Below are 11,637 nucleotides of genomic sequence, written 5' to 3'. Positions count from 1 at the left end.
ATCCTGTATTTTTGAGGACTTGAGAGGAGAGCTTTAAAATAGTACCCTTTTCCTTTGTTTATCCTGAAGTTTAAATAACAGTATTCTTGTGGGCTTGACTTGCCCCCTCTAATGTTAAATAGCATCAAACCCTAATAGATGGTAAACAGTGACAGGGTGTTGTAATGGCACTTAAAATAGACTGACATCTTATCACCTGAATACAGTTTTAGTAGTCATATTTGGTTTTTCTTAACTGTGAGCCCTAGAATTTATTCCAAGAGTGTGAATTGGGCAATGATGTTAAAATGGTTCAAAGTAGTAAAGAATGCCTTCAAGGGGAGAAACTTATTGAGGGGGAGGGAGGTGCTATAAGGGTTTTTTATATTGAACTTGGGTGACTTCAATTCTAGTTTGAATCCAAGTTTGACTCCACTTCTTAGGGCTACTTTTGATACATTTCATTTCTGATTCCCTGATCCACTGCTTTTTTTTCCCCCCCAGCACTTGGATTTGGCTCCTTCATTTCCAACATGGAAGACACTTACAGTACGTACTTCTTGTTGCTTTTAGAAAATAAGTTAAATTACTAACATGTAGTTTTCTGTCTGACAAGACTTTTACTGTGTTGGGAAAGATTCACTTTTCTCGCCAGACTGCTGAGAAGAAAAGGTCTCCCCAGAGACCGTTTTAGTAATGTAGAGAAATGTCCAAATTTGAAATACGACACTTGAAATTTAAAGAAAGAAGTATGAGAAGTCATCAAGCTTTGAGAAAGCTGTGGTTGGGACACCACACCATAGTGTGTTTAACACCATAGTGTTTAACACCATAGTGTTAAACTATATTTTTATTAAATGAAGCATTTTCATTCCTCAGGACTTCAGTTTCTCCTGTTAATGACACAGGGATAGTCATTAACTAACTAACTGGTTTCTTTCTATTTTGTGGGATAATATGATATACATAATGTTGATGTACACTGCGTTTTTAGACTTAAAGAAATCCTAGGGAGGATTCTTGTTTCTCAAGTGATCCAGGAATCTAGATGGCCCAACAAATCAAATGGGAACCAGGAGACCTAGGATCATACAAGTGTAGCACCAAAAGAGACCTGAAAAATCATTCATTCAACGTTCGAATTTTACAACTGAGAAAACAGAACCTAGATTAATTGATTTGTCCTAAAGTTACATAGTTAGTTGGGGACAGAGTCAGAACCAGAGTCTTATATGTTGTTTGTATGTAGTGCCCTACTTGCTGCTACAAAGCACCATGGTTTCTAGACCCTGACCAAGTTTGAGGAACATCTGAGTGGATGAAACTCGTCAACAAGGCCTCCTTTGTTTCCTACTTTCTGTCTTGTTCAGAATCTCTATAATTAATAAGTTCTAACTAAAGGGTATTTTAGTCCCATTCTACCTTCAAGGAAGAGTCCAGTAGAAACTTTATCACCAACATGTAGAAACTACATGGAAACAATCTTTATTAAATATCTACAATAGAGATTCTTAAACTTTAGCATGCAGCAGAATCACCTGGGAGGCTTGTTAAAACACAGGTTGCTGGACCCCACCCCCAAAATTTTTGATTCAGAAGGTCTGGGACCCAAGAATTTGCACTTCTAACATGTTCCCAGGTGATGATGCTAATCTGAGGACCGTACTTTGAGAATAATGGATCTCATCCTCCTTGATCTTCCGTAGGGCTTCCTCCTTCACCCCCTTAATTTTTCTAAAAATATGTTAATTAAAATCTGAGATTTCCATGTGAGATAGATATGAGAGATTTATATTTATTTATTCTTGGAAGCTTACTACTCTATTAAATTAGAAAGCAACATCTCCCCTTTATATCTCTATTCATTACTTTTGTCAGTGGTGATTTTCTTTTTTCTTAGAAAAATATCACCTGGTTCTTTTAATTACTGTATTGCTACATAACGGAAATTTTTTTACATAGTGATAATCAGTAGATGTTTGTTAAAGAAAGAAGGAAATGGTGAATTTTGCTGTATGTTTACAATTTTATTTAAGTTTTGTGATTAAGTTTAATAAGTTGGCTTGTGAAGAATCAACTCCTTTAAGTCTATAGCATTTCTGTTTATCTATGTCTTTCTTAATAAAGCTTCAGTGTTTTAAGACTTAAAAAAAAGAAAAAAAAAGAAAAATATCACCTGGAAGTAGGTTAGAAATGCACAACCTCAGGCCTCATCTCAAACCTGCTGAATCAGAATGTGTATTTTAACACAGTCCCCAAGTGATTTAACACCAGGAATCATGTTAAAGTGAGAAACAGTGCTTTAGAATATGTTTGACCTTTTTCCCAAAGTGACCTAAAACTCTAACGTTAATCTGATAGATTCCTGAAGATCTCCAGCTTCTTCTGTCTTTGGGCGGTATCTCTTAGCTGATGATACTCTCGTCAAGTCTAGTTCCTTATTTCCGTGAAGTTTCCTCCATTTCTCACCATGGGTTCTGGGCCCTATGCAAGTGTGAGGAACATCTGAGTCTACGCTCTTGGAGGAAGGTTGTCCAGAGGGCCTGCTTTGTTTTCCAAATTAAGTTATATTCCCAGAAAGCCACTCAAGATTTTTGCTGAGCAGTTCGATAGTATTCATTACAACTTTAAATGCATATATACTTCGTGTAGCACTCTTAGGTATCTGCCCAAGGGAAATACTCGTACAATGCACAAAGAAGTATATGTTAGATTGCTAGTCACAGCATTGTATATAATAGTAAAAAACTGGAAACAACTTAAATGTCTATCTGTAAGGGAACTGATTAAGAATCTATGGTACATCCGTATGCAGCAGTGAAACATTTCTTAACATACTGACATAGAAGGAGCTCTAAGATATGTTAAGTTAAAAGAAAGCAAATGGCAAAATAGGTACAGGAAATCTTGTCACAGGCTACACTGTGGATGAACTTTGAGGACACTGTGGGAAGTGAAACAAATCAGTTACAAAAAGACATACCATATGATTTCACATATATGAAGTGTCTAGAATAGTGAAACTCATAGAAACAAAAAGTAGAATAGTGGTTGCCAGGGTTTACAGGGAGGAGGAAATGGGAGTTATTTAATGGGTATAGAGTTTCAGTTTTGCAAGATGAAAATTTCTGGAGGTTGGTTGCACAACAGTGTGAATATACTTAACACCACTGAACTGTATACTTTAAAATGGTTAAGATAAATTTTACGTTATGTGTATCTTATTACCGTTAAAAATTTTTAATTAAAAATAAAATTTTAATCTAAAAAACCAGTTTAGAGCTGACCTAAGTTATCAGAGACCAAAAAGTAAAGCATTTTGGTAGGAAGCTATCATTATCAACTCTGATGAATACCACTGTATGGGCAGTAAAATGTGTATGAATCATAAAGTACGTCCAGTCTGTCAGCTGCTGACATGGCCTATCATTTGCTAGTGATGGAATGGATTAAATGAAGGAAAACTAACAAGAATTTCATCTGTAAACTCTTCCTGGAGCTTCAGAAATATGAAAAGATTGCTGGTCAGGATGAGCCTGGCTGGCATAATAAGCCTGCTTGTCCTTTAAGACTTTTCGTTCCTATTCATTCTGTCCTTCAAGTCACCTTTCTGGCTCATTTGCATCACCATCATGGTTAGCAATTTATCCCATGTTTACCACTCTTCCAGTGAAGCTGTCTGTTTCAATTCCCCACTAGCTTCTGATTTTCATAGCAGTCTCCTGGTTTATAAGCTTCTTATCAAATGTGAATTGTTTATCTTATTTCACTTTTATTATTGCCTTCAGTGTGGTGGCAACAGCATTTTATTAGGTTGCCTCTTGTCCTCATAATATATTCAGAATGTGCTTAACCATTTAATTTCCCTTCTTTAACCAGGCTTCTTAAAATTTGGGGCTCAGTCTGGACATTTTGCAGAACATAAGGATAGTTTTACACGTTCAGAGAAACTTCTCTAGTTTCTATTCACACTATTGAAATGGTCCCTAAAAGTATAGTCTTCTAAGGGTACTTTTAAATAGCGTGATATAGGTTAGGGGCTTTCTTTCACACAGCAGCCCCGTTAAGGTGTCTGCAGTTGTCTTAACTTAAGGTTCTCTTTTTGCAGATTATTCTACTTTTTTATCTGGCCAATTTGATAATCACTAGGTTAAAGAATTCTGTGTCTTTTTCTCATTATGTTCCAAAATATGAAAAGTAAAACCACCGATCTGGTAAAGGTATTGGTTTCATTTGAGAGGTAACTAGATTAACCGAGATCAGGAACTACTTATAGAAGTACATTAAAGCAGACAGACGAAAAAGAAATCTATCAATGAATATTTCTCAAGCTTCCATAGAATGTATAACTGATATAGAGCAATGCTTACCAACTTTTTTCATGTCATAGCATACTAGTAAATAGACAGGGATGCTAGTGTAGGGGATTCACTACCCTCAACTTACCTAGGACTGGTTGGGGGATAGGGGACACGTGTGCAATGGACCCCCACAGCAGTGTATCAGTACACTGTCCATTCCAACTTTCAACATACTGGCTGGGAAGCTCTGGTTGAACTAGCTAGAGATAAGAATGACCCTGAATTAGCACTTTTTTTTCTTTTTGGCTGCGTTGGGTCTTCATTGCTGCGCGTGGGCTTTCTCTAGTTGCGGCGAGCAGGGGCTACTCTTCGTTGCAGTGCGCGGGCCTCTCATTGCGGTGGCTTCTCGTTGTGGAGCATGGACTCTAGGCACACGGGCTTCAGTAATTGCAGCACATGGGCTCAGTAGTGGCGGCACGCAGGCCCTAGAGCACGTGGGCTTCAGTAGTTTTGGCATGCGGGCTCAGTAGTTGTGGCTCGCAGGCTCTAGAGCGCAGGTTCGGTAGTTGTGGTGCACGGGCTTAGTTGCTCTGTGGCACATGGGATCTTCCCGGACCAGGGCTCGAACTCGTGTCCTCTGCACCGGCAGACAGACTCTTAACCACTGCGCCACCACGGAAGTCCTATGACCCTGAATTAGCACTTTTAGAAAAGGAAAAGATGTTTCATTTAATTTTTTTGTTTATAATAAGGATAACCAACAATGAAAACAACAATATTTATGTACAACCAAATCTGAACTAGGACCCCACCCCATGATTGCTGGTTTTGCTGGACTTAATGAAGATTCGATGATAACGCAGTTTTATCTTCTCACAGTTACATTTTTATTTTCAGATGTTTAGTCACCCTTTTAAAAAAAAAATTCCAAGCCGTCGTTAGACTGTCTTGTTCAACTCTTACAGATTCTGTTGAAAAAATCCAATGTGCCAGGGATGCTGAAGTTTTACAAGGGCCTGTTAAGCTGTATACTTACCCTATTATTCTCTCTTTCAGTCGATACCCTGGACCCTGAAAAGCTGTTACAATGCCCCTATGATAAAAACCACCAGATCAGGGCCTGCAGGTTTCCTTATCATCTTATCAAGTGCAGAAAGGTAGGGTATTATTTTCTTAATTTGCCCTGTGATGCCCTCCTGAGTTCTTTTTAAAAGCCAAATTTTGTAAATATCAAATAATTTTAACATAAATGTTTTAACTGAATGCCAGAATTGCTTTGGGTTAAATACCAATATTTACAGAAAAGAATTTGTTTATTTCTTGGATATGTAAGTTTTTTCTTGTTTTGGTTTTTCCCCCCACTAGTGACAGAGCACCCTTCATAGACAGCTTCTCTAGAGTCTTCGCAGCCTTTGTAAAACAGAGGAAACACTAATTTTTGCTAGCAGTGAGAAATCCTTCTTGCCTTGTGAATTTGATGTGTTCATTGTCCTGATAAGGATTGAGTATTGTAATACACTTATTTCTGATTTTTTTGTTTGTTTGTTTAGAAATTTTAGAGAAGTTGAACAGCTAGAGGTTAACCCAAGAAAAGATCATTCCTAAAAATAACTGTTTCTCCAAGTTTCAACAGTAAGCATCTTTGGGGGAAAAAAAAACAGCTCAAAGATTTTTTTTTCTCTGGTCACCCTTTTGTAGACTTAGCTGATGTAAGCTAGTTTAATGCTGATATATTAATTGAGGCAGTTTGAAAGGATTGTTAGAATATAGATGTCAGATACAGAGGCCAAAGTTCTGCCAGGATTTATGCTTGGAAAACAATTTTGGTATTTAATCTAAATCTGCATACAATTCAAGTATGCATTAACATTCTTCAAAGGATGTTTCTCTTGCAGTCCTGGAGACATGATTATAATGCCATTGTTGATTATTTCTCAGCTCCTTTTAATCTCTAGAGCAAGGATTCCTTAAGGTTGAACCTGGGCAATATGGACTAGCAAATACTACCACAACTTCCTCCCCTAGGCTCTCAAAAATGTTCCGAGGATAAAGGTTGGGAAAGGGATCCAAGTGGTAAAAAGACATTGTCATAACTCCCCTATTCTAATGCTCTTAATCTTCAGCTACAAAACCTTTGCATTCGATTGCCTGATATCCCTTACAAAAATCATGGAGATACCTGCCCTCACAATTTTCTCCATCCCCTATTTTTTTCCACCCTTCTCCCCACTTTACATTATTTTTACTTTTTTGAGTATCATTTATGATATATCTTTTGCTTCTCCTGATAAATTTCTTAATTGCTGGTAAACTTACCATAGGATTTGGGTGATATTAAACATTTTGTTTTGTTTTCTTGTTTTGTATTAAAATAAGGAACTTGGTCAGCAGAGTTCTCTATCATTTGGGCTTTTCCTTAGTGAAATAGCTGAAATAAAGGTCAAATTGTTCAGAGCCTCATTTCAGGCATCATTACTTTAAATAAGCGTTCCTGTGTTAATCTGAAAAATCATTGGGTTTGCCTCTTCTGCAGCTCCCTTCCAACAGCTGTTTTCCTGCACTATTGTACTGCAGTAGCAGGGGCACTACTGCAATGCAGACTAAGTGTGTTTTAGTGTTGCTGTTCATCCTGAATATCAGCTTTCAAAGACGTCCAGAGAGCTCTACCATTACAGGCTGTGCCGCCTGAATCTTGTGACCCTGAGAAGTAAACGGGGTGAAGATATGTTTCAAATACCCCATCCTAAATTCACTGTTTACTTCCATATAAGCCACTTTAACCCCAGTATCTGTGTTGTCAGTCTTTATAATCATAACAAAGAGGCTTAGCTTTTGATGATTCTGAGGTAATGTCTCTATGGTCCATATGAGTGATAAATAATTCCCTCTTAATGTTCTACTATGAGTTTACCTACCAAGTTAAGCCACAAGTTTATTGACGGACCCCTTTAATTTTTTTTCACAGAATCATCCTGACGTCGCAGACAAACTGGCTACTTGTCCCTTCAATGCTCGCCATCAGGTTCCTCGGGCTGAAATCAGTCATCATATCTCAAGCTGTGATGACAAAAGCTGTATTGAGCAGGATGTAGGTAAGACTGACTAGCTAAATGTTTCTGTGTTGGAGGTTAGCCCCTTCAAATTTATATGATGCTACGTTATCACCTTGATTTTGGCTTTCATCATTTCAGAAGAACAGTGGTTTTCTGCCTTTGAGATTTCTATTTTAGCAGCAAAAGGTTGTCAGGTGGTGTTTGTCAGACTGCTTTCTCTTCTGAACAACCTGATTTCATTTTACTAATAATTCATCTAAAAATGAAAATTCTTTTATTACCATAAATATGGCAAACATCTTTGTTTCTGCTTCTCTTTCTTGTCTTCTGTTGGCAAGGGGATAAGACCCCTCTGATTAGCTTTCATCCCATTCATTTTTCAGAAACAAAGACCCTGCAACCTTTTAAGCCACTAACCCCTTTAAACATAATAACTTGGCAGTGTTCCCTTGTTAAGTCAGAATCTCTATTGTCTTGCAGTCAGCCAAACCAGGAACCTCGGACAAGAGACTCTGACTGAGAGCACATGGCAGTGCCCTCCTTGCGATGAAGACTGGGATAAAGGTGAAGTGCTCCTACATCTTTTTCTTCACAATGTCAAAATCTCAAGTCATTTGCTTTAGATAGAAGGAAGATTTTCCTTTTTTATGAACATACCATGTTGTTCAGAATGACTTGTTATTTTTACTGGGCCCCAATACAAGCACATTTGTCTCTCTGTGCAGACACATGGAACAGCCTATCCCTCTTGATTGGAAAAAGCACTTCTTTACATCTGTTTTTTTCCATAAATTGTGTTGTACCATCTGTGTTTGGTTGCTGCTAGGCACATTTATTATTATTTATGTCACTTGTGTTTATATCCTTCAATTAAATTCTTGCTACTCTGTCACTTAAGCCAGGTACTTGATCAGTTATTACTTGCTTCTCTAAACTTATGTTTATTATTTCTCATCTTACAAATTCAACTAGCATGAATTGGTGTTTTACCTAGTAGTACCACAAACCATGTTTTGCTTCCTTTGGCAGATTTGTGGGAACAGACCAGCACCCCATTTGTCTGGGGCACAGCCACCTACTGTGGCAACAACAGGTAAATGAAAGGGCCTCATTCCCACCTCTTCCTCCCAGAATCACAGTGCTCTGTTACCAGTAGAAGCCACCAAAGCATGTATTGACCTCTTTCCTTGATGATGTTACTTGGTGGTAATTTAGTCTAGGTATAGTTTTGGAGGGGTTTTTTCCTTATTTATTCCTTGATTCATAAAAAGGTCGCATGCTTTGTGTTAATTACTGCGGGAACACAAAAATACTAGCTTATAGTCTAGTAAGGGAGACAGTGGCGCCAGCTATTCTTATGTCTTAGTTGGAGTTTTTGCTAAGTTCACATTATTTTAATGCTTTGAAAAAATTCTCTAGCTATACCACATGTATCATTTTTACTCTGGGTAACTAGTGTCTAAGAAAAAAGTAATCTTAAAAGTTCTGTTTTTTTTAATAAATTTATTTTTTTTATTTATTATTTTTGGCTGCGTTGGGTCTTCGTTGCTGTATGTGGGCTTTCTCTAATTGCAGCGAGTGGGGGCTACTCTTCGTTGCGGTGCACGGGCTTCTCATTGCAGTGGCTTCTCTTGTTGCAGAGCACAGGCTCTAGGCGCGTGGGCTTCAGTAGTTGTGGCTCACGGGCTTCAGTAGTTGTGGCACACAGGCTCAGTAGTTGTGGCTTGCAGGCTCTAGGGCGCAGGCTCAGTAGCTGTGGCGCACGGGCTTAGTTGCTCCACGGCATGTGGGATCTTCCTGGACGAGGGCTTAAACCTGTGTCCCCTGCATTGGCAGGTGGATTCTTAACCACTGCGCCACCAGGGAAGCCCAAAAGTTCTTGATTTGAGATTGGGCAATCCATAATACCATATGGGTAGGAAAGAAAATGCATCTCTTCTTCCCACTGATTTTGTATCTAATTTAAATCTCTAAGATTTTTCATTACTACTTGATCTTCAAACCTTAAAAGATCATGTTTCAAATTCCCTGGCAGTCCAGTGGTTAGGACTCCGTGCTTTCACTGACGAGGGCACGGGTTCAATCCCTGGTTGGGGAACTAAGATCCCATAAACTGCACAGCGTGGCACAAAAAAAAAAGATCATGTTTCAAACCCAAATGAGATTATTTCTGGATTAGAAAATGAAGGAATTAGATGCTAGACTTCATTTTTTTCCTCAAATAGAACACTTACCAATATTTATTTTTTAGCTCCTGAAGTCAGTTAGTTATAATAAATGTATCTTAGTCTGTCTATGCACTGAGATAGAAAAACTTAAAGATGAATTCCATTGGTACAATTTTAATTTTATCTCCGTTCTGTGAGATTTGTTGCCTTTAGTTTGGTTGTCTTGGCATTTTATTTTATCTCTTTTATCTATTGAGTTCATGAGCCTGTCATACAACTGAACAGTAGATGGCATTGCTGTTTATCTCAATTTCTGGAAAATGAAAATGGTTAGACCCATCTTAATGCCTGTACAGAAGAGTGAGCTTTCCAGAGAAGCTGGTAATCATTCTCATTGTGAGAATGTTTTGATGGAAATGTGTTTACATTTCAGAATGTAGGTTGTTGTTTTCCCCCAAATTACAAAAAACGCATTTTGATTATCTTGTGTGTGCCTGCCTGAAGAATACAGATATGCTGACATAGTCAAATTCATCTTTCTTTTTGAAGCCCCGCAAGCAACATAGTTATGGAACATAAGAGTAACCTGGCTTCAGGCATGCGTGTTCCCAAGTCTCTGCCATATGTTCTGCCATGGAAAAACAGTAAGTGAAATAGAGGCAAAATGCATTTACTCTGTTTGTTGTGCTAAATACAGTTGGTCTTGATTATTCAAGGACATGTTCAGTCTGAACACCTTGTACCCACATGACCCTGAGAGTGAGTGCTTCCTTAAATTTTGCACCCCAAGCACCTTACTCACTTCCCCCTACTCCTGGTTAGTAGCAGGAAAGGACAAGATCACAGAAGCATAAAGAATATTTTCAAGATGGGGTGACCACTGACATCGAATACCATGGGTAAATTTGGGAACCAGTAAAAAGCCTATTGATTTTGGCTAGGAGGAAATCATCCCCAAGTCTCAAGGCATAATATTGATAGGGAATTGGGATTAGAAATTGGAGTGCAGGGGCCTAAAAGGTAATGGGTAGAGACAAAATGAAAGTAATAAGTCGTAAGAACCAGCATAAGAATGGTATTCAGATGTGTTTCCTAGGCTTCAGAGACCATGCTGAGTAAACAGGTGTGAAATTCATGTCATACCACCCTAGTAAAGAAATTCCTACATATGGTACACCCAAGATACCGTCATTTTTATTTAATACAAACTTTCTTTTCCTAATGTTGCCCCCAAATTCAGAGTCTCTTGATTTCAGTTTTTGTTACTGTTTGAGCTAATTTTTAGATGGCTAGAGGATCCCCTTTAAAACATTTCCCTTTGGATACTTGCATTACTCCAAAAATGAGATCACCAAATCATATGCCATAAGGCTTGATAGGTAGAGGACTGTTTCCTTTTTCCATGCTCTTGAGTGGAATCCAATTGCTAATTTTAAATTCTTCTACTTTTATATTGTAATTCCATATACCCCAGGAATAAGTCATTCGTGTTTAGTAAGAATAGGAGATGTAGTGATTTTCAATTGACATGACGTATTTATTTTGAAATATTTCTACTCCATAGATGGAAATGCACAGTAACTGAGTATCTATCTCAAGTAAGTATTTCAGTTTTATTTCACTATTTTTTTTTCCAGGTGGTAGTAAGATTTAACTGGACATAAAGCAATTTGGGTCCAATTTTCTTTCAGATTATGGTACCAAATTAAAGCTTTGTATGTGCCTGTGTTTTTAAGTATATAGCCTCTGTTATGGCTTTACACGCTAATGAATAGGCATTTAGTTAAATTAGAATTCTGTTACATGCCAAGTTGCTTTCCCTAATGTTAGTACGCACTGCCTCTTTCCTTTTTCTTTTTTTTTTTAATCAAAGTTGCATTCTAGATCTATCATGCCTTTTTAATGGACTGAGATTAATCAAACAACTGTGCTTCACTGCTCTGCAGTTCTTTCCCTGTGCAGTACAGTTTAATGCTCATCAAAAAATTCATACTCCTTTGAACGAGAACTTTAAAGTTTTGGGTCTCTAAGAGTCTCTCACTGTTGATCTTATCTGAATATTTGATTTAGCAGAACCTCACAAAATCTATATAAAGAGTCCAAAATCTTTTAGTTTTCACAGATGAAGCCTTTCTT

At 37.8% G+C, this 11,637-nt stretch overlaps 1 protein-coding gene across 1 annotated transcript; it reads left to right on the top strand.

Moving 5' to 3' along the window:
- Positions 1–512: 512 nt before the first annotated feature.
- Positions 513–10,153, top strand: GTSF1 (gametocyte specific factor 1). The gene is made up of 6 exons (XM_059937365.1): positions 513–528; positions 5,337–5,437; positions 7,246–7,372; positions 7,814–7,897; positions 8,363–8,426; positions 10,051–10,153. The coding sequence occupies exons 1-6, from the start codon at positions 513–515 to the stop codon at positions 10,151–10,153; spliced, it is 495 nt and encodes a 164-aa protein (XP_059793348.1).
- The last annotated feature ends 1,484 nt before the right edge of the window (positions 10,154–11,637 follow it).

This window comes from Balaenoptera ricei, chromosome 10 (assembly GCF_028023285.1).
Source record: "Balaenoptera ricei isolate mBalRic1 chromosome 10, mBalRic1.hap2, whole genome shotgun sequence".
NCBI classification, from domain to species: Eukaryota; Metazoa; Chordata; class Mammalia; order Artiodactyla; family Balaenopteridae; genus Balaenoptera; species Balaenoptera ricei.
Note: the sequence above shows the minus strand (reverse complement) of the source record. Positions and strands in the feature narration are given on the sequence as shown.

Excerpts from the sequence above, each read along its gene's own strand:
- GTSF1 (XM_059937365.1), top strand. Across the intron at positions 5,438-7,245 it reads ATCTTATCAAGTGCAGAAAG|AATCATCCTGACGTCGCAGA; the intron begins GTAGGGTATTAT and ends TTTTTTTCACAG. Across the intron at positions 7,373-7,813 it reads CTGTATTGAGCAGGATGTAG|TCAGCCAAACCAGGAACCTC; the intron begins GTAAGACTGACT and ends ATTGTCTTGCAG.